General features: G+C 41.9%; 1 protein-coding gene and 1 long non-coding RNA gene across 13 annotated transcripts in view; one reads left to right on the forward strand and one right to left on the reverse strand.

Moving 5' to 3' along the window:
• LOC140743398 (uncharacterized) overlaps positions 1-26804 on the forward strand; it is an 82294-nt gene that overhangs the window by 37367 nt on the left and 18123 nt on the right. The window lies entirely within an intron of this gene.
• Positions 1-26804, reverse strand: part of Titin2 (titin-like protein) — a 77188-nt gene that overhangs the window by 34582 nt on the left and 15802 nt on the right. For 3 of the 12 annotated variants that reach the window (XM_073074612.1, XM_073074611.1, XM_073074610.1), the window contains 3 exons: positions 20128-26430; positions 10125-19619; positions 7323-9773 (listed from right to left, as the gene is read on the reverse strand). In XM_073074612.1, coding sequence (XP_072930713.1) covers positions 7323-9773; positions 10125-19619; positions 20128-26430 — 18249 coding nt within the window. The remainder of the gene's footprint in view (positions 1-7322; positions 9774-10124; positions 19620-20127; positions 26431-26804) is intronic. The other 9 variants (XM_073074613.1, XM_073074616.1, XM_073074614.1 and 6 more) reach the window with 9 other exon arrangements.

A 26804-nucleotide genomic window follows, 5' to 3' on the forward strand; every position in this document is an offset into this window, starting at 1 on the left:
AGGAGCAACCTCCTCTGTTACAGTGACGGTCGTCACTGGAGCTTCGTCGTCTTTCTCTACCGTCACCGCTTCGGTGGTTTCTATGACGGGGCCCTTCTTTCGCTTTACTACTTTCCTAATGATTTTGACGCGTTTCACATCACCTGTTTCGGTCTTCACCACCGTGACTTTGACTTCTTCAGGCAATTCTTCAAGAATTTCGGATGTCACTTCTTGTGGTGTGTCTTCAAGTGGTGTTAGTGTTTCATCAATGTGTTCGTCGGTAATGTGTTGTGTAGGTGTGAGTTTCTTGTGTTTAGGCTTACTTTTGGGCTTCTTCTCTTCATCGGGGAATTCGACAACTTCTTCGGTAGGAGCAACCTCCTCTGTTACGGTTACGGTCGTCACTGGAGCTTCGTCGTCTTTCTCTACCGTCACCGCTTCGGTGGTTTCTACGACGGGGCCCTTCTTTCGCTTTACTACTTTCCTAATGGTTTTGACGCGTTTCACATCACCTGTTTCGGTCTTCACCTCCGTGACTTTGACTTCTTCAGGTAATTCTTCAAGAATTTCGGATGGCACTACTTGTGGTGTGTCTTCGAGTGGTGTTAGTGTTTCATCAATGTGTTCGTCGGTAGTATGTTGTGTAGGTGTGTGTTTCTTGTGTTTAGGCTTACCTTTGGGCTTCTTCTCTTCATCTGGGAATTCGACGACTTCTTCGGTAGGAGCAACCTCCTCTGTTACAGTGACGGTCGTCACTGGAGCTTCGTCGTCTTTCTCTACCGTCACCGCTTCGGTGGTTTCTACGACGGGGCCCTTCTTTCGCTTTACTACTTTCCTAATGGTTTTGACGCGTTTCACATCACCTGTTTCGGTCTTCACCTCCGTGACTTTGACTTCTTCAGGTAATTCTTCAAGAATTTCGGATGGCACTTCTTTTGGTGTGTCTTCGAGTGGTGTTAGTGTTTCATCAATGTGTTCGTCAGTGATGTGTTGTGAAGGTGTGTGTTTCTTGTGTTTAGGCTTACCTTTGGGCTTCTTTTCTTCATCGGGGAATTCGACGACTTCTTCGGTAGGAGCAACCTCCTCTGTTACAGTGACGGTCGTCACTGGAGCTTCGTCGTCTTTCTCTACCGTCACCGCTTCGGTGGTTTCTACGACGGGGCCCTTCTTTCGCTTTACTACTTTCCTAATGGTTTTGACGCGTTTCACATCACCTGTTTCGGTCTTCACCTCCGTGACTTTGACTTCTTCAGGCAATTCTTCAAGAATTTCGGATGTCACTTCTTGTGGTGTGTCTTCAAGTGGTGTTAGTGTTTCATCAATGTGTTCGTCGGTAATGTGTTGTGTAGGTGTGAGTTTCTTGTGTTTAGGCTTACTTTTGGGCTTCTTCTCTTCATCGGGGAATTCGACAACTTCTTCGGTAGGAGCAACCTCCTCTGTTACGGTTACGGTCGTCACTGGAGCTTCGTCGTCTTTCTCTACCGTCACCGCTTCAGTGGTTTCTACGACGGGGCCCTTCTTTCGCTTTACTACTTTCCTAATGGTTTTGACGCGTTTCACATCACCTGTTTCGGTCTTCACCTCCGTGACTTTGACTTCTTCAGGTAATTCTTCAAGAATTTCGGATGGCACTACTTGTGGTGTGTGTTCGAGTGGTGTTAGTGTTTCATCAATGTGTTCGTCAGTGATGTGTTGTGAAGGTGTGTGTTTCTTGTGTTTAGGCTTACCTTTGGGCTTCTTTTCTTCATCGGGGAATTCGACGACTTCTTCGGTAGGAGCAACCTCCTCTGTTACAGTGACGGTCGTCACTGGAGCTTCGTCGTCTTTCTCTACCGTCACCGCTTCGGTGGTTTCTACGACGGGGCCCTTCTTTCGCTTTACTACTTTCCTAATGGTTTTGACGCGTTTCACATCACCTGTTTCGGTCTTCACCTCCGTGACTTTGACTTCTTCAGGCAATTCTTCAAGAATTTCGGATGGCACTTCTTGTGGTGTGTCTTCGAGTGGTGTTAGTGTTTCATCAATGTGTTCGTCGGTAGTGTGTTGTGAAGGTGTGAGTTTCTTGTGTTTAGGCTTACCTTTGGGCTTCTTCTCTTCATCGGGGAATTCGACGACTTCTTCGGTAGGAGCAACCTCCTCTGTTACAGTGACGGTCGTCACTGGAGCTTCGTCGTCTTTCTCTACCGTCACCGCTTCGGTGGTTTCTACGACGGGACCCTTCTTTCGCTTTAATACTTTCCTAATGGTTTTGACGCGTTTTACATCACCTGTTTCGGTCTTCACCTCCGTGACTTTGACTTCTTCAGGTAATTCTTCAAGAATTTCGGATGGCACTTCTTGTGGTGTGTCTTCGAGTGGTGTTAGTGTTTCATCAATGTGTTCGTCGGTAGTATGTTGTGTAGGTGTGTGTTTCTTGTGTTTAGGCTTACCTTTGGGCTTCTTCTCTTCATCGGGGAATTCGACGACTTCTTCGATAGGAGCAACCTCCTCTGTTACGGTTACGGTCGTCACTGGAGCTTCGTCGTCTTTCTCTACCGTCACCGCTTCGGTGGTTTCTACGACGGGGCCCTTCTTTCGCTTTACTACTTTCCTAATGGTTCTCACGCGTTTCACATCACCTGTTTCGGTCTTCACCTCCGTGACTTTGACTTCTTCAGGCAATTCTTCAAGAATTTCGGATGGCACTTCTTGTGGTGTGTCTTCGAGTGGTGTTAGTGTTTCATCAATGTGTTCGTCGGTAGTGTGTTGTGAAGGTGTGAGTTTCTTGTGTTTAGGCTTACGTTTGGGCTTCTTCTCTTCATCGGGGAATTCGACGACTTCTTCGGTAGGAGCAACCTCCTCTGTTACGGTTACGGTCGTCACTGGAGCTTCGTCGTCTTTCTCTACCGTCACCGCTTCGGTGGTTTCTACGACGGGACCCTTCTTTCGCTTTACTACTTTCCTAATGGTTTTGACGCGTTTCACATCACCTGTTTCGGTCTTCACCTCCGTGACTTTGACTTCTTCAGGTAATTCTTCAAGAATTTCGGATGGCACTTCTTGTGGTGTGTCTTCGAGTGGTGTTAGTGTTTCATCAATGTGTTCGTCGGTAGTATGTTGTGTAGGTGTGTGTTTCTTGTGTTTAGGCTTACCTTTGGGCTTCTTCTCTTCATCGGGGAATTTGACGACTTCTTCGGTAGGAGCAACCTCCTCTGTTACAGTGACGGTCGTCACTGGAGCTTCGTCGTCTTTCTCTACCGTCACCGCTTCGGTGGTTTCTACGACGGGGCTCTTCTTTCGCTTTACTACTTTCCTAATGGTTTTGACGCGTTTCACATCACCTGTTTCGGTCTTCACCTCCGTGACTTTGACTTCTTCAGGCAATTCTTCAAGAATTTCGGATGTCACTTCTTGTGGTGTGTCTTCAAGTGGTGTTAGTGTTTCATCAATGTGTTCGTCGGTAATGTGTTGTGTAGGTGTGAGTTTCTTGTGTTTAGGCTTACTTTTGGGCTTCTTCTCTTCATCGGGGAATTCGATGACTTCTTCGGTAGGAGCAACCTCCTCTGTTACGGTGACGGTCGTCACTGGAGCTTCGTCGTCTTTCTCTACCGTCACCGCTTCGGTGGTTTCTACGACGGGGCCCTTCTTTCGCTTTACTACTTTCCTAATGGTTTTGACGCGTTTCACATCACCTGTTTCGGTCTTCACCTCCGTGACTTTGACTTCTTCAGGCAATTCTTCAAGAATTTCGGATGGCACTTCTTGTGGTGTGTCTTCGAGTGGTGTTAGTGTTTCATCAATGTGTTCGTCGGTAGTATGTTGTGTAGGTGTGTGTTTCTTGTGTTTAGGCTTACCTTTGGGCTTCTTCTCTTCATCGGGGAATTCGACGACTTCTTCGGTAGGAGCAACCTCCTCTGTTACAGTGACGGTCGTCACTGGAGCTTCGTCGTCTTTCTCTACCGTCACCGCTTCGGTGGTTTCTACGACGGGGCCCTTCTTTCGCTTTACTACTTTCCTAATGGTTTTGACGCGTTTCACATCACCTGTTTCGGTCTTCACCTCCGTGACTTTGACTTCTTCAGGTAATTCTTCAAGAATTTCGGATGGCACTTCTTGTGGTGTGTCTTCGAGTGGTGTTAGTGTTTCATCAATATGTTCGTCAGTGATGTGTTGTGAAGGTGTGTGTTTCTTGTGTTTAGGCTTACCTTTGAACTTCTTCTCTTCATCGGGGAATTCGACGACTTCTTCGGTAGGAGCAACCTCCTCTGTTACTGTTACGGTCGTCACTGGAGCTTCGTCGTCTTTCTCTACCGTCACCGCTTCGGTGGATTCTACGACGGGGCCCTTCTTTCGCTTTACTACTTTCCTAATGGTTTTCACGCGTTTCACATCACCTGTTTCGGTCTTCACCTCCGTGACTTTGACTTCTTCAGGCAATTCTTCAAGAATTTCTGATGGCACTTCTTTTGGTGTGTCTTCGAGTGGTATTAGTGTTTCATCAATGTGTTCGTCGGTAGTGTGTTGTGAAGGTGTGTGTTTCTTGTGTTTTGGCTTACCTTTGGGCTTCTTCTCTTCATCAGGGAATTCGACAAATTCTTCGGTAGGAGCAACCTCTTCTGTTACAGTGACGGTCGTCACTGGAGCTTCGTCGTCTTTCTCTACCGTCACCGCTTCGGTGGTTTCTACGACGGGGCCCTTCTTTCGCTTTACTACTTTCCTAATGGTTTTCACGCGTTTCACATCACCTGTTTCGGTCTTCACCTCCGTGACTTTGACTTCTTCAGGCAATTCTTCAAGAATTTCTGATGGCACTTCTTTTGGTGTGTCTTCGAGTGGTATTAGTGTTTCATCAATGTGTTCGTCGGTAGTGTGTTGTGAAGGTGTGAGTTTCTTGTGTTTAGGCTTACCTTTGGGCTTCTTCTCTTCATCTGGGAATTCGACGACTTCTTCGGTAGGAGCAACCTCCTCTGTTACTGTTACGGTCGTCACTGGAGCTTCGTCGTCTTTCTCTACCGTCACCGCTTCGGTGGTTTCTACGACGGGGCCCTTCTTTCGCTTTACTACTTTCCTAATGGTTTTCACGCGTTTCACATCACCTGTTTCGGTCCTCACCTCCGTGACTTTGACTTCTTCAGGCAATTCTTCAAGAATTTCGGATGGCACTTCTTGTGGTGTGTCTTCGAGTGGTGTTAGTGTTTCATCAATGTGTTCGTCGGTAGTGTGTTGTGAAGGTGTGAGTTTCTTGTGTTTAGGCTTACGTTTGGGCTTCTTCTCTTCATCGGGGAATTCGACGACTTCTTCGATAGGAGCAACCTCCTCTGTTACGGTTACGGTCGTCACTGGAGCTTCGTCGTCTTTCTCTACCGTCACCGCTTCGGTGGTTTCTACGACGGGGCCCTTCTTTCGCTTTACTACTTTCCTAATGGTTCTCACGCGTTTCACATCACCTGTTTCGGTCTTCACCTCCGTGACTTTGACTTCTTCAGGCAATTCTTCAAGAATTTCGGATGGCACTTCTTGTGGTGTGTCTTCGAGTGGTGTTAGTGTTTCATCAATGTGTTCGTCGGTAGTGTGTTGTGAAGGTGTGAGTTTCTTGTGTTTAGGCTTACGTTTGGGCTTCTTCTCTTCATCGGGGAATTCGACGACTTCTTCGGTAGGAGCAACCTCCTCTGTTACGGTTACGGTCGTCACTGGAGCTTCGTCGTCTTTCTCTACCGTCACCGCTTCGGTGGTTTCTACGACGGGACCCTTCTTTCGCTTTACTACTTTCCTAATGGTTTTGACGCGTTTCACATCACCTGTTTCGGTCTTCACCTCCGTGACTTTGACTTCTTCAGGCAATTCTTCAAGAATTTCTGATGGCACTTCTTGTGGTGTGTCTTCGAGTGGTGTTAGTGTTTCATCAATGTGTTCGTCGGTAGTGTGTTGTGAAGGTGTGAGTTTCTTGTGTTTAGGCTTACGTTTGGGCTTCTTCTCTTCATCGGGGAATTCGACGACTTCTTCGGTAGGAGCAACCTCCTCTGTTACGGTTACGGTCGTCACTGGAGCTTCGTCGTCTTTCTCTACCGTCACCGCTTCGGTGGTTTCTACGACGGGACCCTTCTTTCGCTTTACTACTTTCCTAATGGTTTTGACGCGTTTCACATCACCTGTTTCGGTCTTCACCTCCGTGACTTTGACTTCTTCAGGCAATTCTTCAAGAATTTCTGATGGTACTTCTTGTGGTGTGTCTTCGAGTGGTGTTAGTGTTTCATCAATGTGTTCGTCGGTAGTGTGTTGTGAAGGTGTGTGTTTCTTGTGTTTAGGCTTACCTTTGGGCTTTTTCTCATCTGGTAATTTGACGAATTCTTCTTTAGGAGCAACCTCTTCTGTGACAGTGATTGTCGTCACGGGAGCTTCGTCATCTTTCTCTACCGTCACCGCTTCGGTGGTTTCTACGACGGAGCCCTTCTTCCGCTTTACTACTTTCCTAATGGTTTTGACGTGTTTCACATCACCTGTTTCAGTCTTCACCTCCGTGACTTTGACTTCTTCAGGTAATTCTTCAAGAATTTCGGATGGCACTTCTTGTGGTGTGTCTTCGAGTGGTGTTAGTGTTTCATCAATGTGTTCGTCGGTAGTGTGTTGTGAAGGTGTGAGTTTCTTGTGTTTAGGCTTACGTTTGGGCTTCTTCTCTTCATCGGGGAATTCGACGACTTCTTCGGTAGGAGCAACCTCCTCTGTTACGGTTACGGTCGTCACTGGAGCTTCGTCGTCTTTCTCTACCGTCACCGCTTCGGTGGTTTCTACGACGGGACCCTTCTTTCGCTTTACTACTTTCCTAATGGTTTTGACGCGTTTCACATCACCTGTTTCGGTCTTCACCTCCGTGACTTTGACTTCTTCAGGCAATTCTTCAAGAATTTCTGATGGTACTTCTTGTGGTGTGTCTTCGAGTGGTGTTAGTGTTTCATCAATGTGTTCGTCGGTAGTGTGTTGTGAAGGTGTCTGTTTCTTGTGTTTAGGCTTACCTTTGGGTTTCATCTCTTCATCGGGGAATTCGACAAATTCTTCGGTAGGAGCAACCTCTTCTGTTACAGTGACGGTCGTCACTGGAGCTTCGTCGTCTTTCGCCACCGTGACTACTTCCGTGGTTTCTACAACTGGGCCTCTCTTTCGCTTAACTACCTTCCTAATTGTTTTGACGCGATTCACGTCACCGGTTTCCGATTTTTCTTCTGTTACTTTGACTTCCTCAGGCAATTCTTCGACAATTTCGGATGGAACTTCTTGTGGTGTGTCTTTAAGTGGGGTAAGTGTTTCGTCAATGTGTTCCTCTGTTGTGTGTTCTTTAGGTTTATGTTTTTTGTGTTTTGGCTTACCTTTGAGCGTCTTTTCGTCCTCAGGGAACTCGATGAGTTCTTCTGTTGGGGCGACCTCCTTTGTAACAGTTACTGTCGTCACAGGAGCTTCGTCGTCTTTCTCCACCGTAACTGCTTCCGTGGTTTCTACAACCGGGCCTCTCTTTCGCTTAACTACCTTCCTAATTGTTTTGACGCGTTTCACGTCACCGGTTTCCGATTTTACTTCAGTTACTTTGACTTCCTCAGGCAATTCTTCGACAATTTCGGATGGAACTTCTTGTGGTGTGTCTTTAAGTGGGGTAAGTGTTTCGTCAATGTGTTCCTCTGTTGTGTGTTCTTTAGGTTTATGTTTTTTGTGTTTTGGCTTACCTTTGAGCGTCTTTTCGTCCTCAGGGAACTCGATGAGTTCTTCTGTTGGGGCGACCTCCTTTGTAACAGTTACTGTCGTCACAGGAGCTTCGTCGTCTTTCTCCACCGTCACTGCTTCCGTGGTTTCTACAACCGGGCCACTCTTTCGCTTAACTACCTTCCTAATTGTTTTGACGCGCTTCACGTCACCGGTTTCCGATTTTACTTCTGTTACTTTGACTTCCTCAGGTAATTCTTCAACAATTTCGGTTGAAACTTCTTGTGGTGTGTCTTCAAGTGGGGTTAATGTTTCGTCAATAAGTTCCTCTGTTGTCTGTTTTTTGGGTTTGTGTTTCTTGTGTTTAGGCTTACCTTTTGGTGTCTTTTCATCCTCAGGGAACTCGATGAGTTCTTCTGTCGGGGCGACCTCCTTCGTAACAATTACCGTCGTCACAGGAGCTTCGTCATCTTTCTCCACTGTCACTGCTTCCGTGGTTTCTACAACCGGGCCTCTCTTTCGCTTAACTACCTTCTTAATTGTTTTGACGCGTTTCACGTCACCGGTTTCCGATTTTACTTCTGTTATTTTGACTTCCTCAGGTAATTCTTCAACAATTTCGGTTGGAACTTCTTGTGGTGTGTCTTCAAGTGGGGTTAATGTTTCGTCAATGTGTTCCTCTGTTGTGTGTTCTTTAGTGTGTTTCTTGTGTTTAGGCTTACCTTTTGGCGTCTTTTCGTCCTCAGGGAACTCGATGAGTTCTTCTGTCGGGGCGACCTCCTTCGTAACAGTTACTGTCGTCACAGGAGCTTCGTCGTCTTTCTCCACCGTAACTGCTTCCGTGGTTTCTACAACCGGCCCTCTCTTTCGCTTAACTACCTTCCTAATTGTTTTGATGCGTTTCACATCACCGGTTTCCGATTTTACTTCAGTTATTTTGACTTCCTCAGGTAATTCTTCAACAATTTCGGATGGAACTTCTTGTGGTGTGTCTTTAAGTGGGGTTAATGTTTCGTCAATGTGTTCCTCTGTTTTGTGTTCTTTAGGTTTGTCTTTCTTGTGCTTAGGCTTACCTTTAGGTGTCTTTCCGTCCTCAGGGAACTCGGAGAGTTCTGTTGGGGCGACCTCTTTCGTAACCGTTACTGTCGTCACAGGAGTTTCGTCGTCTTTCTCCACAGTGACTGCTTCTGTGGTTTCAACAACCGGGCCTCTCTTTCGCTTGACTACCTTCCTAATTGTTTTGACGCGTTTGACGTCACCGGTTTCCGATTTAACTTCAGTTACTTTGACTTCCTCAGGCAATTCTTCGACAATTTCGGATGGAACTTCTTGTGGTGTGTCTTCAAGTGGGGTTAATGTTTCGTCCATGTGTTCCTCTGTTATGTGTTCTTTAGGTTTGTGTTTCTTGTGTTTAGGCTTACCTTTTGGTGTCTTTTCATCCTCAGGGAACTCGATGAGTTCGTCTGTCGGGGCGACCTCCTTCGTAACAGTTACCGTCGTCACAGGAGCTTCGTCGTCTTTCTCCACCGTGACTGCCTCCGTGGTTTCTACAACCGGGCCTCTCTTACGCTTAACTACCTTCCTAATTGTTTTGACGCGTTTCACGTCACCGGTTTCCGATTTTACTTCTGTTACTTTGACTTCCTCAGGTAATTCTTCAACAATTTCGGTTGGAACTTCTTGTGGTGTGTCTTCAAGTGGCGTTAATGTTTCGTCAATGTGTTCCTCCGTTATGTGTTCTTTAGGTTTGTGTTTCTTGTGTTTAGGCTTACCTTTTGGTGTCGTTTCATCCTCAGGGAACTCGATGAGTTCTTCTGTTGGGGCGACCTCCTTTGTAACAGTTACTGTCGTCACAGGAGCTTCGTCGTCTTTCTCCACCGTAACTGCTTCCGTGGTTTCTACAACCGGGCCTCTCTTTCGCTTAACTACCTTCCTAATTGTTTTGACGCGTTTCACGTCACCGGTTTCCGATTTTACTTCAGTTACTTTGACTTCCTCAGGCAATTCTTCGACAATTTCGGATGGAACTTCTTGTGGTGTGTCTTTAAGTGGGGTAAGTGTTTCGTCAATGTGTTCCTCTGTTGTGTGTTCTTTAGGTTTATGTTTTTTGTGTTTTGGCTTACCTTTGAGCGTCTTTTCGTCCTCAGGGAACTCGATGAGTTCTTCTGTTGGGGCGACCTCCTTTGTAACAGTTACTGTCGTCACAGGAGCTTCGTCGTCTTTCTCCACCGTCACTGCTTCCGTGGTTTCTACAACCGGGCCACTCTTTCGCTTAACTACCTTCCTAATTGTTTTGACGCGCTTCACGTCACCGGTTTCCGATTTTACTTCTGTTACTTTGACTTCCTCAGGTAATTCTTCAACAATTTCGGTTGAAACTTCTTGTGGTGTGTCTTCAAGTGGGGTTAATGTTTCGTCAATAAGTTCCTCTGTTGTCTGTTTTTTGGGTTTGTGTTTCTTGTGCTTTGGCTTACCTTTTGGCGTCTTTTCATCCTCAGGGAACTCGATGAGTTCTTCTGTCGGGGCGACCTCCTTCGTAACAGTTACCGTCGTCACAGGAGCTTCGTCGTCTTTCTCCACCGTGACTGCTTCTGTGGTTTCTACAACCGAGCCTCTCTTTCGCTTAACTACCTTCCTAATTGTTTTAACGCGTTTGACGTCACCGGTTTCCGATTTAACTTCAGTTACTTTGACTTCCTCAGGCAATTCTTCGACAATTTCGGATGGAACTTCTTGTGGTGTGCCTTCAAGTGGGGTTAATGTTTCGTCAATGTGTTCCTCTGTTATGTGTTCTTTAGGTTTGTGTTTCTTGTGTTTAGGCTTACCTTTTGGTGTCTTTTCATCCTCAGGGAACTCGATGAGTTCGTCTGTCGGGGCGACCTCCTTCGTAACAGTTACCGTCGTCACAGGAGCTTCGTCGTCTTTCTCCACCGTGACTGCTTCCGTGGTTTCTACAACCGGGCCTCTCTTTCGCTTAACTACCTTCCTAATTGTTTTGACGCGTTTCACGTCACCGGTTTCCGATTTTACTTCTGTTACTTTGACTTCCTCAGGCAATTCTTCGACAATTTCGGATGGAACTTCTTGTGGTGTGTCTTGAAGTGGGGTAAGTGTTTCGTCAATGTGTTCCTCTGTTGTGTGTTCTTTAGGTTTGTGTTTCTTGTGCTTAGGCTTACCTTTTGGCGTCTTTTCATCCTCGGGGAACTCGACGAGTTCTTCTGTCGGGGCGACCTCCTTCGTAACAGTTACCGTCGTCACAGGAGCTTCGTCGTCTTTCTCCACCGTGACTGCTTCCGTGGTTTCTACAACCGGGCCTCTCTTTCGCTTAACTACCTTCCTAATTGTTTTGACGCGTTTTACGTCACCGGTTTCCGATTTTACTTCAGTTACTTTGACTTCTTCAGGTAATTCGTCAACAATTTCGGATGGAACTTCCTGTGGTGTGTCTTCAAGTGGTGTGAGTTTTTCCTCAATGTGTTCCTCTGTTGTGTGTTCTTTAGGTTTATGTTTTTTGTGCTTTGGCTTACCTTTTGGCGTCTTTTCATCCTCAGGGAACTCGATGAGTTCTTCTGTCGGGGCGACCTCCTTCGTAACAGTTACCGTCGTCACAGGAGCTTCTTCGTCTTTCTCCACCGTGACTGCTTCTGTGGTTTCTACAACCGAGCCTCTCTTTCGCTTAACTACCTTCCTAATTGTTTTAACGCGTTTGACGTCACCGGTTTCCGATTTAACTTCAGTTACTTTGACTTCCTCAGGCAATTCTTCGACAATTTCGGATGGAACTTCTTGTGGTGTGCCTTCAAGTGGGGTTAATGTTTCGTCAATGTGTTCCTCTGTTATGTGTTCTTTAGGTTTGTGTTTCTTGTGTTTAGGCTTACCTTTTGGCGTCTTTTCATCCTCGGGGAACTCGACGAGTTCTTCTGTCGGGGCGACCTCCTTCGTAACAGTTACCGTCGTCACAGGAGCTTCGTCGTCTTTCTCCACCGTGACTGCTTCCGTGGTTTCTACAACCGGGCCTCTCTTTCGCTTAACTACCTTCCTAATTGTTTTGACGCGTTTCACGTCACCGGTTTCCGATTTTACTTCTGTTACTTTGACTTCCTCAGGCAATTCTTCGACAATTTCGGATGGAACTTCTTGTGGTGTGTCTTGAAGTGGGGTAAGTGTTTCGTCAATGTGTTCCTCTGTTGTGTGTTCTTTAGGTTTGTGTTTCTTGTGCTTAGGCTTACCTTTCGGCGTCTTTTCATCCTCGGGGAACTCGACGAGTTCTTCTGTCGGGGCGACCTCCTTCGTAACAGTTACCGTCGTCACAGGAGCTTCGTCGTCTTTCTCCACCGTGACTGCTTCCGTGGTTTCTACAACCGGGCCTCTCTTTCGCTTAACTACCTTCCTAATTGTTTTGACGCGTTTTACGTCACCGGTTTCCGATTTTACTTCAGTTACTTTGACTTCTTCAGGTAATTCGTCAACAATTTCGGATGGAACTTCCTGTGGTGTGTCTTCAAGTGGTGTGAGTTTTTCCTCAATGTGATCCTCTGTTGTGTGTTCTTTAGGTTTATGTTTTTTGTGCTTTGGCTTACCTTTTGGCGTCTTTTCATCCTCAGGGAACTCGATGAGATCTTCTGTCGGGGCGACCTCCTTCGTAACAGTTACCGTCGTCACAGGAGCTTCGTCGTCTTTCTCCACCGTGACTGCTTCTGTGGTTTCTACAACCGAGCCTCTCTTTCGCTTAACTACCTTCCTAATTGTTTTAACGCGTTTTACGTCACCGGTTTCTGATTTTATTTCAGTTACTTTGACTTCCTCAGGTAATTCTTCAACAATTTCGGATGGAACTTCTTGTGGTGTGTCTTTAAGTGGGGTTAATGTTTCGTCAATGTATTCCTCTGTTGTGTGTTCTTTAGGTTTGTGTTTCTTGTGCTTAGGCTTACCTTTTGGAGTCTTTTCATCTTCAGGGAACTCGATGAGTTCTTCTGTCGGGGCGACCTCCTTCGTAACAGTTACCGTCGTCACAGGAGCTTCGTCGTCTTTCTCCACCGTGACTGCTTCCGTGGTTTCTACAACTGGGCCTCTCTTTCGCTTAACTACCTTCCTAATTGTTTTGACTCGTTTCACGTCACCGGTTTCTGATTTTACTTCAGTTACCTTGACTTCCTCAGGTAATTCTTCAATGGTTTCGGATGGGACTTCTAGTGGTATGTCTTCAAGTGGGGTAAGTGTTTCGTCAATGTGTTCCTCTGTTGTATGTTCCTTAGGTTTGTGTTTCTTGTGCTTAAGCTTACCTTTTGGCGTCTTTTCGTCCTTAGGAAATTCGATGAGTTCTTCTGTTGGGGCGACCTCCTTCGTAACAGTTACCGTCGTCACAGGAGCTTCGTCGTCTTTCTCCACCGTGACTGCTTCCGTGGTTTCTACAACCGGGCCTCTCTTTCGCTTAACTACCTTCCTAATTGTTTTGACGCGTTTCACGTCACCGGTTTCCGATTTTACTTCTGTTACTTTGACTTCCTCAGGCAATTCTTCGACAATTTCGGATGGAACTTCTTGTGGTGTGTCTTGAAGTGGGGTAAGTGTTTCGTCCATGTGTTCCTCTGTTGTGTGTTCTTTAGGTTTGTGTTTCTTGTGCTTAGGCTTACCTTTTGGCGTCTTTTCATCCTCGGGGAACTCGACGAGTTCTTCTGTCGGGGCGACCTCCCTCGTAACAGTTACCGTCGTCACAGGAGCTTCGTCGTCTTTCTCCACCGTGACTGCTTCCGTGGTTTCTACAACCGGGCCTCTCTTTCGCTTAACTATCTTCCTAATTGTTTTGACGCGTTTTACGTCACCGGTTTCCGATCTTACTTCAGTTACTTTGACTTCTTCAGGTAATTCGTCAACAATTTCGGATGGAACTTCCTGTGGTGTGTCTTCAAGTGGTGTGAGTTTTTCCTCAATGTGTTCCTCTATTGTGTGTTCTTTAGGTTTATGTTTTTTGTGCTTTGGCTTACCTTTTGGCGTCTTTTCATCCTCAGGGAACTCGATGAGTTCTTCTGTCGGGGCGACCTCCTTCGTAACAGTTACCGTCGTCACAGGAGCTTCTTCGTCTTTCTCCACCGTGACTGCTTCTGTGGTTTCTACAACCGAGCCTCTCTTTCGCTTAACTACCTTCCTAATTGTTTTAACGCGTTTTACGTCACCGGTTTCTGATTTTATTTCAGTTACTTTGACTTCCTCAGGTAATTCTTCAACAATTTCGGATGGAACTTCTTGTGGTGTGTCTTTAAGTGGGGTTAATGTTTCGTCAATGTATTCCTCTGTTGTGTGTTCTTTAGGTTTGTGTTTCTTGTGCTTAGGCTTACCTTTTGGAGTCTTTTCATCCTCAGGGAACTCGATGAGTTCTTCTGTCGGGGCGACCTCCTTCGTAACAGTTACCGTCGTCACAGGAGCTTCGTCGTCTTTCTCCACCGTGACTGCTTCCGTGGTTTCTACAACTGGGCCTCTCTTTCGCTTAACTACCTTCCTAATTGTTTTGACTCGTTTCACGTCACCGGTTTCTGATTTTACTTCAGTTACCTTGACTTCCTCAGGTAATTCTTCAATGGTTTCGGATGGGACTTCTAGTGGTATGTCTTCAAGTGGGGTAAGTGTTTCGTCAATGTGTTCCTCTTTTGTATGTTCCTTAGGTTTGTGTTTCTTGTGCTTAAGCTTACCTTTTGGCGTCTTTTCGTCCTTAGGAAATTCGATGAGTTCTTCTGTTGGGGCGACCTCCTTCGTAACAGTTACCGTCGTCACAGGAGCTTCGTCGTCTTTCTCCACCGTGACTGCTTCCGTGGTTTCTACAACCGGGCCTCTCTTTCGCTTAACTACCTTCCTTATTGTTTTGATGCGTTTCACGTCACCGGTTTCCGATTTTTCTTCTGTTACTTTGACTTCCTCAGGAAATTCTTCGACAATTTCGGATGGAACTTCTTGTGGTGTGTCTTGAAGTGTGGCAAGTGTTTCGTCAATGTATTCCTCTGTTGTGTGTTCTTTAGGTTTGTGTTTCTTGTGCTTATGCTTACCTTTCGGCGTCTTTTTATCCTCAGGGATCTCGATGAGTTCTTCTGTTGGGGCGACTTCTTTCGTAACAGTTACTGTCGTCACAGGAGCTTCGTCGTCTTTCTCCACCGTGACTGCTTCCGTGGTTTCTACAACCGGGCCTCTCTTTCGCTTAACTACCTTCCTAATTGTTTTGACGCGTTTCACGTCACCGGTTTCCGATTTTACTTCTGTTACTTTGACTTCGTCAGGTAATTCTTCAACAATTTCGGTTGGAACTTCTTGTGGTGTGTCTTCAAGTGGGGTTAATGTTTCGTCAATGTGTTCCTCCGTTATGTGTTGTTTAGGTTTGTGTTTCTTGTGTTTAGGCTTACCTTTTGGTGTCTTTTCATCCTCAGGGAACTCGATGAGTTCTTCTGTCGGGGCGACCTCCTTCGTAACAGTTACCGTCGTCACAGGAGCTTCGTCGTCTTTCTCCACCGTGACTGCTTCCGTGGTTTCTACAACCGGGCCTCTCTTTCGCTTAACTACCTTCCTAATTGTTTTGACGCGTTTTACGTCACCGGTTTCCGATTTTACTTCAGTTACTTTGACTTCCTCAGGTAACTCTTCAACAATTTCGGATGGAACTTCTTGTGGTGTGTCTTCAAGTGGGTTTAATGTTTCGTCAATAAGTTCCTCTGTTGTCTGTTCTTTAGGTTTGTGTTTCTTGTGTTTAGGCTTACCTTTTGGTGTCTTTTCATCCTCAGGGAACTCGATGAGTTCTTCTGTCGGGGCGACCTCCTTTGTAACAGTTACTGTCGTCACAGGAGCTTCGTCGTCTTTCTCCACCGTAACTGCTTCCGTGGTTTCTACAACCGGGCCTCTCTTTCGCTTAACTACCTTCCTAATTGTTTTGACGCGTTTCACGTCACCGGTTTCCGATTTTACTTCTGTTACTTTGACTTCATCAGGTAATTCTTCAACAATTTCGGATGGAATTAATTGTGGCGTGTCTTCAAGTGGGGTAAGTGTTTCGTCAATGTGTTCCTCTGTTGTGTGTTCTTTAGGTTTATGTTTTTTGTGCTTTGGCTTACCTTTTGGCGTCTTTTCATCCTCAGGGAACTCGATGAGTTCTTCTGTCGGGGCGACCTCCTTCGTAACAGTTACCGTCGTCACAGGAGCTTCGTCGTCTTTCTCCACCGTGACTGCCTCCGTGGTTTCTACAACCGGGCCTCTCTTTCGCTTAACTACCTTCCTTATTGTTTTAACGCGTTTCACGTCACCGGTTTCCGATTTTACTTCTGTTACTTTGACTTCCTCAGGTAATTCGTCAACAATTTCGGATGGAACTTCTTGTGGTGTTTCTTCAAGTAGGGTAAATGTTTCGTCAATATGTTCCTCTGTTGTGTGTTCTTTAGGTTTGTGTTTCTTGTGTTTAGGCTTACTTTTTGGCGTCTTTTCGTCCTCAGGGAACTCGATGAGTTCTTCTGTCGGGGCGACCTCCTTCGTAACAGTTACCGTCGTCACAGGAGCTTCGTCGCCTTTCCCCACCGTGACTGCTTCCGTGGTTTCTACAACCGGGCCTCTCTTTCGCTTAACTACCTTCCTTATTGTTTTGACGCGTTTCACATCACCGGTTTCCGATTTTTCTTCAGTTACTTTGACTTCCTCAGGCAATTCTTCGACAATTTCGGATGGAACTTCTTGTGGTGTGTCTTGAAGTTGGGTAAGTGTTTCGTCAATGTATTCCTCTGTTGTGTGTTCTTTAGGTTTGTGTTTCTTGTGCTTAGGCTTACCTTTTGGAGTCTTTTCATCCTCAGGGAACTCGATGAGTTCTTCTGTCGGGGCGACTTCCTTCGTAACAGTCACCGTCGTCACAGGAGCTTCGTCGTCTTTCTCTACCGTGACTGCTTCCGTGGTTTCTACAACCAGGCCTCTCTTACGCTTGACTACCTTCCTAATTGTTTTTACTCGTTTCATGTCACCGGTTTCCGATTTTACTTCAGTTACTTTGACTTCCTCAGGTAATTCTTCAACAATTTCAGATGGGACTTCTTGTGGTGTGTCTTGAAGTGGGGTAAGTGTTTCTTCAACGTGTTCCTTTGTTGTGTGTTCTTTAGGTTTTTGCTTTTTGTGCTTAGGCTTATCTTTTGGCTTCTTCTCAGTCTCAGGGAATTCGATGAGTTCTTCTGTTGGGGCGACTTCTTTCGTAACAGTTACCGTCGTCATAGGAGCTTCGTCGTCTCTCTCCACCGTAACTGCTTCCGTGGTTTCTATGACGGCACCCTTCTTTCGCTTTACTACCTTCCTAATTGTTCTGACGCTTTTCACGTCACCGGTTTCCGATTTTACTTCAGTTACTTTGATTTCCTCAGGCAATTCTTCAACAATTTCGGTTGGGACTTCTTGTGGTGTGTCTTCAAGTGGGGTAAGTGTTTCTTCAACGTGTTCCTCTGTTGTGTGTTCTCTAGGTTTGTGTTTCTTGTGCTTAGGCTTACCTTTTGGCGTCTTCTCATCCTCAGGGAATTCGATTATTTCCACTGTGGGAGCGTCCTCTTCCGTAATAGTGACCGTCGTCACAGGAGCTTCGTCGTCTTTCTCTACCGTCACCGCTTCGGTGGTTTCTACGACGGGACCTTTCTTTCGTTTAACAACTTTCCTAATTGTTCTGACGCGTTTCACGTCACCGGTTTCCGATTTTTCTTCTGTTACTTTGACTTCCTCAGGAAATTCTTCGACAATTTCGGATGGAACTTCTTGTGGTGTGTCTTGAAGTGTGGCAAGTGTTTCGTCAATGTATTCCTCTGTTGTGTGTTCTTTAGGTTTATGTTTTTTGTGCTTTGGCTTACCTTTTGGCGTCTTTTCGTCCTCAGGGAACTCGATGAGTTCTTCTGTTGGGGCTACTTCTTTCGTAACAGTTACCGTTATCACAGGTGCTTCGTCGTCTTTCTCCACTGTAACTGCTTCCGTGGTTTCTACAACCGGGCCTCTCTTTCGCTTGACTACCTTTCTAATTGTTTTGACGCGTTTTACGTCACCGGTTTCCGATTTTATTTCAGTTACTTTGACTTCCTCAGGTAATTCTTCAACAATTTCGGATGAGACTTCTTGTGGTGTGTCTTCAATGAGAGTGAGTGTTTCTTCAACGTGTTCCTCTGTTGTGTGTTCTTTAGGTTTATGTTTTTTGTGCTTTGGCTTACCTTTTGGCGTCTTCTCATCCGCAGGGAATTCAATGATTTCTTCTGTGGGGGCGACCTCCTTCGTAACAGTTACCGTCGTCACAGGAGCTTCGTCGTCTTTCTCCACCGTAACTGCTTCCGTGGTTTCTACAACCGGGCCTCTCTTTCGCTTGACTACCTTCCTAATTGTTCTGACGCGTTTTACGTCACCGGTTTCCGATTTTACTTCAGTTACTTTGACTTCCTCAGGCAATTCTTCAACGATTTCGGATGGAACTTCTTGTGGCGAGTCTTCAAGTGGGGTAAGTGTTTCTTCAATGTGTTCCTCTGTTGCGTGTTCTTTAGGTTTGTGTTTTTTGTGCTTGGGCTTACCTTTTGGCGTCTTCTCATCCTCGGGAAATTCGTTGATTCCTCCTGTGGGGGTGGCGTCTTTCATTACAGTTACTGTCGTCACAGGAGCTTCGTCGTCTTTCTCCACCGTAACTGCTTCCGTGGTTTCTGTAACTGAGCCTTTCTTCCGCTTAACCACCTTCCTAATTGTTTTGATGTGTTTAACGTCACCGGTTTCCGACTTTACTTCAGTTACTTCGACTTCCTCAGGTAATTCTTCAACGATTTCGGATGGAACTTCTTGTGGTGTTTCTTCTGTTCTGTTCTTTTCTGTTGTATGTTCTGTTATATGTTTCTTTTGCGTAGGCTTTCTTTTCGGTGTCGTTTGTTCATCAAGGAATTCGTTAATTTCTTCTGAAGGTACACTCTCTTCTATCACCGTGACTGTCGTTACGGGAGCTTCATCATCTTTCTCTACTGTAACTGACTCTGTGGTTTCGATGATAGACCCCTTCTTTCGCCTTAATATTTTCTTTATTGTTTTGACGCGTTTTATGTCACCTGTTTCGGATTTTACCTCTGTTACATTGACCTCTTCAGGTAATTCTTCAACAATTTCTGATATAATTTTTCGTGATTTGTCTTCGAGGGGAGTAAGTGTTTCGTCAACGTGTCGCTCAGTTGTGTGTTTTGAAGATTTTTGTTTCTCATGCTTGGGCTTTCCTTTTGTTTTTTTATCTTCATCTGGGAATTCGGTTATTTCATCCGTTGGGGTGACTTCTTTTGTAACAGTGACTGTTGTCATGGGGCTTTCGTCTTCTTTCTCCACCGTCACAGCTTCCGTAGTTTCGATGACTGAGCCCTTTCTTCTTTTCATTACTTTCTTAATAGTCTTTATACCTTTTACATCACCTGTGTCTGATTTTACTTCAATTTCTTGGACTTCCTCAGGTACTTCTTCAACAATTTCAAATGGAATTTTTTGTTCCTGGTCTGGTGATTTTTGTTTTCTTTGTTTTTGCACCTTCTCCTTATCGGTTATTTCTATGATTTCTTCTATGGGAACTATCTCTTGAGTTTCGGTCTGTGGTCTTATTTCATGTTCTTCGTCACTCATTTCCTCTATTTGTACTTGTGTTGGCAGTTTTGGAATATGCATTTTATCATCGGGCATTTCTATTGTACTTATTTCCATATCCATTACAGTTGTTTCATCTCCCTCATATTCTTCGATATTTACTTCATGTTGTTTTTCCGGTTTTGGGTATTTGTGGTCATCCTCTAATGTTTCCTCAATGACCACGTCCCCATCTTGTTCTCTAAGTTTGTGTTTTTTTCTTAGTATTGTCCTCTTCGTTTTTACCTGTATTGGTTCTCCATTACCAGGCGATTGCATAAACTTCGTTACAATTTCTTCAGATTCTTCTACATCAGATGATTTTGGAGATTTTGTGTCTGAATATTCTGTAAAATATTTATGCTTTGTTTATTGTGTATCTATGTTAATTGTATGTGTTTCGTAATATATTGATGTACTAGAATTTACAAATTATGATTACATTTACATCTTTCACTAACGCGTGATTTAAAACTTGTCTTTTGTCAAATATTAACAACTGTAATTATATGCTATAATAATTATTATATATGTTTCACAAGCAATAACCATAGATACTTTTATATAAATACTAGTAATATATTTTTAAGTTGTTATATTAATTTGGGAATAAGATATTTTTTGATGTTTCGTGATTAATACTCGTGATAATGCTAGTAAATAATATTACGTATTAAAACATGCATGGTTTTGTTTTATAAGAGCACAAACGCATGGTATGATATTACATAAAGAACATATTTGAAGCTTATAACAACTCTGCATAAAATACATAACAAATATTTGTTAATATACGTCATTTTCAAAAGCCGAATGGAAGCAAATATCTTCCAGGGGTACCTTATTTACACTTACCAGTGCCGCATACTAGTTGTTGAATTACTTCAATACTCTGCATTTCGTTGTTTGATATCAATGTTGAGCTTGATACTTTAGGCTTATATTGTGAATAAGGTGCGACTTGTTCATCTATAAACGTATCTAAAACTTCTACGACATTGGAGACTTGTAGCACTTGATTTATGTCCTTAATTTCTGGTGTAACTACATTTAATTTTGTTTCATTTTCGAAACTTACTTTATCAGAGACAATAATAGGTGATAAAATACTGGTTGTAATGTTGGTTGTTTTACTTAATGTTGGGTGTTGTACTATTTCTTCAATATGTGAATCCAGAACGTTTTCTGTGCATTGTAAATGTGATTGTAATGTGACTGATTTTGTAGCAGTAACTGAATCGGTTGTCAGTGGAAGCATATCTTTTGGAACTTCGCCTTGTGTTATTTCTAGTATACTTATTCCTTTTATTGTGTTTAGAGCAAGTGCTGCTGTTTCTTCTTGGAAATAGTTATTAAAAATAGTTTCTTTAACGCTGTCATGTACAAAAGTCGTAGTTTGATTAATAGGTTCTATTCTGATTGGTTGTGTTTCTACACTTTTTTCTTGAGTAATAAAGTTTTGTGACTTAATGGGTTCTACCTGTTCTTCTGAAAAATATTGTGTTTGGAGCACATGATTGATCTCTAAAATCTGTTCACTCACATTTCGCGGCTTATTTTCTTCAATCATTATTTTATTTGTATCTTCTTCAGCTACATTTTCCATGACAGTATAACTTAAATGAGGGGTTATATTACATAAAGCCTTATTACCTTCTTTTTTGCATGTTGATAGTTCATCAGTATTTTCCAAAGCCTTTTGTTCGACATTTTCCAATCCTTGTGATATGTCTCTCGTTGTATTAGCTTTTGCACTAGTTAAGTTACTATAATCTGTAAACGAATCCAGATGTTCGTCAGCCGTAATTTCAGACTGTTGAATTGATTTCATTTCCATAATACTTTTTGCAGCGGTTTGACACTTACTATTTTTACTATCAACATTTTGTGTAGATTCTTCAACGGAATATTCTTGTGTTATGTAATTATCATATAACTCTAAATCGCAAAGAGCAACAATCTTTTCAGGTGTATATTTTTCTAAAATTTCTGCAGTATTTTCAATTACTTGTGGAATCACATTAAGGATTTCATTTTCTAGTACAGATTTTGATTGTAACTTTTCAGTCTTGGGACTAGTTTGTAGTAACGGCTCTAAAGTCTCTCTTGTTTGAATTTCAACAAGTTCTAGATTATTTAACTGCACAATATTTTGATTAGCTTGAATACTAGGTGTCTCTGCAGATTTTGGAATATCAACAACTGATTCGATTATTTGTTGTTCTTCCATTTGAAGTTCTTCAATTTGTTTTTGCGTTGGATGTATAGTTTCAACCCTAAGAATATCAGCCACTATGGAGTTTGCATCACTTTCTAGCGAGATTGTTTCAGTCGTAGTTAAATGATGTGCTGTTTTAAAATTAATGCTTTGATTTATAGGAGGTGGTAAAATTGTAGGAAGTAATTGTTCTTCTTTTTCTTTAGTATATATATCAGATATTGTAACATGTTGTTGAGGTTCGATTTTTATATCCCCACTTTCATGTTTAGCTTTATTATCTTGCAATATGTTTAATTTCGGTTCTGTTGGGATTATTTGATGAACTTCAAAGGAAGACTTCGTTTCGAATAGAGAATTTGCGTGCTTAGGATTGTCTGTTAATTTATTGTCTGTATCAACCTCTTTGTCCATTGGTTCTATCAAACTAACGGTCACATGTTTTTCAGTTTCAACGTTACCTGATAGATATTGAGGTTTATCTCGGTCTATTTTGGTAATACTTCTTCCACTTTCCAATGGCATTACTTCGAGTATATCTACGCAATTACCAGCATCTATACTGACGGATGCATTTAGTTGTTTTGTTTTAAGATTTGTAATTAGATCTTCTTCTTTAATTTCCGACTTTATTTCACTGACAAGTATTGGTTTTTGAGATTCAACACTAACTTTTTCGATATACTTTGAATCTATTTTCGTTCTTTCCATAGATTTTTCAACTTCGGATATCAAACTTTCTTCCACATTTAAATGTTGTAGGTAATCCACAGTTACATTATTTTTAAGATATTTAGGCGAAGGATTTATTTCCAAGCTATCTTCTTTTTCTGCAAAAATATCTTCACAAATGTTAACATGTTTTGATGTCTCGAATTCTAATACGACCTGCTGATGTATTTCATTGGAAGTTGGTGAAAGTGTACTCTCTTTTTCAACTAAAACCATTTCACTAACATCCACGCTTGATTGGAGGGGCCTTTCGTATGTTGATTTAAGTGTTTGTGATAAAATATTTTTGCTATCCATTGGGATTTCCGTTTCTGTTGGAATGATTTCGGATATTGTTAACATTTTTTGACCTTCAATAGTGGTCTTTGACATTCTTTCCCTAATGACATCATTATGACATTCTTCTTCACATTCTCCAATGAAAGGTTCAGATTCTTGAATAGCTTCCTGAGTGTTATGAATAGGTATGGCATTTGTTGCAGCTTTATCTGAAATATGGAGTTCTTCAGGATTTTGATGTGTTATTACTTCCATTTTTGATATTGAACGTTGTTCATTAAAGGTAGGTTCTACGTTTGTACTAGACACATTTAAACTTATCCTTAAGTCGCTTTCCTTTTCTCCAGTTTGTATTTCCGTAGTTTCTCTAGCTAATGTTTCTACTATAATATGTGATACATCTTGTTCTGTTTTTTTGGACGAAGGTATAAAGAGTGATTCTTTTTCTCCCTCAAAAACCTCCGTCATTTGTAAGTGTACTTGCAGAGAGTCATGAGTTACTACAGCCTTTCCACGTTTTAGTTCAGGGTTTTCCATATCTTGAACATTGCTTGTAACCAATATTTCTGTGTCTATAGTGCTATTATTTAGTGGTACTATGTCAACATGTGCTTCTTGACTTGGTATTATAAATCTGTTATCAAATATTTTTTCCATGTCTATACTATCTACAGAACTTGTAATCAATGCCTGCATTTCAGTTATTTCAGGCTTAACAATAGATTGTAAAGGTTTATCCTCTATTAAAATATTTTCCTTTTCGCTAACCACAGTTTCTGTTTGCTGTAGGGTGTTAAACATTAACGATGAAACATTTGGAAATTGCGTGACTGTCTTATCTTTTTCAAATTCTATTGTCATTTGGCTTGGTATGACTTCTTCAGTATTTGCAGTCTTTCCATAAACATCGTCAATTTTAGTTATAGCTTTTTGAGGATTCACCTCAAATCTACTTGTATTTGTGAGATTATCCGACTGTGGAAGAATTACTAATGTTTCTATACCATGTTGCTGTGCTATTGACATTTTTGCCATTTGTTGATCTGGTTTACTTTCTACAGAAATTTTATTTTCAACATCGCCTAGTATTTCTTCTTCATATTGAGGAACTATATGTGGTGTAAAAGATAATGAAGGTTTTTGAGGCTTATATTTCTCTTCATTATTAAGAAGACCTTCTGCTGAATGGATTAAATGTTCTTCTTGCATTAATGCTTCTGTGATTCTAGAAGTTTTTGTTGCAGTAGCCCTTAATGATGAATCTATAATTGTCAAATCTGTGGGAACAACTTCACTCGACTTTTTTTCAACGATTATCGCTTCAACTGGATATATATCCAATTTAGCTAAATGAGCATCTGGTTTGATGTTTACTAAATGACCCTCTTTTTCGTTACTGACTATGGTATTGATCAAAATTTGTTTATGAGTTTCGGTCTTTATGTTAGCTTTTTTAGATTGTGTACTGGTGCCTTCTTCGTTTGTAAATGCAAGACTAGATTCAATTGCAAATTCAGTCGACACTGCTACTGGTCGACTTATGAAATCGGATGATGCTGTAAACGATTTAAATTGTCTCTCCGAACTATAATCGCTTTCTTTTTCATGCTCTATAATCTCTGAAATATTTAGTGAATCTTCATTTACTACTATTTCCGATGTCAAAAGCTTAGTGTCAGGTTGAATATTAGCCTGTAAATCATCCTGGCTATCTAAAATTTCATTTTCTGACACTATTATAGGCAATACTGTAGTTTTACTAATTGTTTGGGCTTCTTGGTACTGAGGGCGAACTATTTCTAACACATTAAATGAGTCTCTCGTACTAATTTCAGACGTTATAGCAACTTTGTGATCTGTTTTTAGATCGTAGTTAGCAAATTGATCCACTGGCGGTTGGGCTATATCAAGTTGTTCACCAATAGTACCTGGAACCAATTCAGTAATTTTAATGCTTTGATGCTCTGTACAACCAGGCATAGCCTTTCCGTAGGATATTTTATTTGTGTTCAGTTGTTGCGTTCGTTCTTCCGTTGTTACTTGTGATACTGATACTTCTTTGTTCATTTCTACATGTTCTTCAGAAGCTTTTAATGGAATATTTTCGGTGCATTTAATAAAATCTATTTGATCTGCTGGCAAAATTTCTTGAGTTAAAGGAGTTTTTAAATGATGTGTTGATGATGGTTTAGTTGATGTAGTTTCAGGCATTTTAGGCACTGTTAATTTGTTTTCCGATTCCGAAGATTCCATTTCAAAAATGGTTACAGGTACATTAGGAACAACAGATAAACTAACACTTTCGGGGGTTCTAGATACATAATTGCTACTCAGTTCTTGATCGTGTACTAATGGACAAGTAACTGTTTTAGCAATTTCTGATATAATCGTTTCATATGCTTTTTCATCGTCTATTTTATCTATTACTTTTAATTCACCGGTAGATGACAGTTCTAATGCTTCTGAAGCCATCACAGGTTCAATTGGCTTAACATTTAAATTTGCCATTGCCGTGCATTTTTCGTCTCGTACTATTAAACTTCTTTCACTTTCATTAATATGAATTTCTTCTACAATATTTTTATTTAATGTTGATATTGAGACCTGAGCTTGTGCACCTACATTTGATTTGTTACTTAATAAAGTAGCTTCTGAATCATGAACATCGATTTCTGTATTAAACGTATGTTGATGTTCATTAATCATAACATTAGCTTTTTTATGCGATTCATCACTAATGGTCAATTCAGCTTCTTTTGTTTCTGCCGTTGTCACAAAATTTTTTAAACTTGCATGTAATATTAACGACTTATCTCCTGAAGCTTTTAATGGTGTTTCTAATTTATGCAGAATGCCTTCCTTTTCTTGCAAATCATTAATAGAAACAATTACGCTGTCTTTTGAAGTCACGTGCACATTTGCTTCTTGAATACATGGTAGCTTAAAAGGCCCCAATGACCCTTCCTTTTCCTGTACATTATGAATTTCCGTTACAATCTGATTAGAAACTAAGACATCCTTACGCGCCGTTTCAGTTGGAACGATTAATTCAGGATAATACTTTCCTGATTTATCTTCTGTAATAACTTCGCCAACTTTTATAGACTCTAACAAATTGAACTGAAGATTTGACGTAACAGCTTTATCAGCAATTGCATGATATAATTCTTCTTCTTTCGTTTCTTCGTTTACTTCTGTAATACTTAAACCTGCTAATGGTGAAATAGATATCGCTGCAAATGAATAGTCTACAGGAGACTTTTCAAAAGTGCCTTCTTTAAGTGTTGCATCTTGATGCATGACATTAATAGCATCTTGTAAGATTATTGATGGTTTGGCTATTTTAGATTGTACATCATGTTTGTCCAGTTCCGATATTGACATATTAACAGTAGTCTCTGATATAATGCAACTTTCTACTGGTACAATACCCGCATGTGCGGTGCTTTCAGTCTTTTTATTTTTATCAGAGTACATATCAAGAGATGTCTCGCTATTTACCTCTGTTATATGTAAAGGTCGCATTTCAATTAAAGATGATTTTATGTAAAAGTTTGGTTTTTCTTCAACTGCCATAGATTCTTCTTTTTCCTGAGAGTGTTGTTCACTGCTTACTAACGGAAAACTACTATCAAGTTTTATCCTTGCTTTCGCATCTTCTTTTGCGGTTAATGATATCATATCGACAGTTTGACTAGCTGGTACTACCTCGATTTTGTTTTCACTTATATCGGTAGCCAATGTTGAAGAATATTTTAATGTGAAATCCTCAAGATCTTCAGTGCAATCATGTTCTAAATGTTCCACTACTTCTTTCGGATATTTTGTCAAAAGTGAAACTTCTTCTGAAAATGTTTGAACGATTTCCTTTGAACCTATTCGTTGCTTTATTTTTTTTTTGCGTTTGACTTGTAGCTGTTCTTTGTTATCTGTGAAATGATAGTAAAGTAAGTAAGAAATTCAAGAATATTTAAAATGGTTTCGAATACTTATGTTTTCGAAAGTAAGCAACTAAATGTATTTACATTAGCTTTATGTTACAAATTGTTAGTGTATTGTATTCGGAAGGCGACGGGAGATGTAATTGAATTATAATTAAATATAAAAAATATACTTACTTTCTGGAGCTTAAACGAAGTTATGGTGACGTTATGCCAGTAATCCATAATAAGCACATACTATTGAAGCTATAATACGAGAAAGCTGTATTATAATAAAAAGCCGCAGGATATCTAATGTTACTTTGATGTATAAATTTCAGCACACGTATTAATGAAAACGCTTGTAAAGTATTTCATGAAAT

The sequence above is a fragment of the Epargyreus clarus genome, unplaced genomic scaffold (assembly GCF_041222505.1).
Source record: "Epargyreus clarus isolate Ecla_fem2 unplaced genomic scaffold, WU_Ecla_fem_2.2 ptg000007l, whole genome shotgun sequence".
NCBI classification, from domain to species: Eukaryota; Metazoa; Arthropoda; class Insecta; order Lepidoptera; family Hesperiidae; genus Epargyreus; species Epargyreus clarus.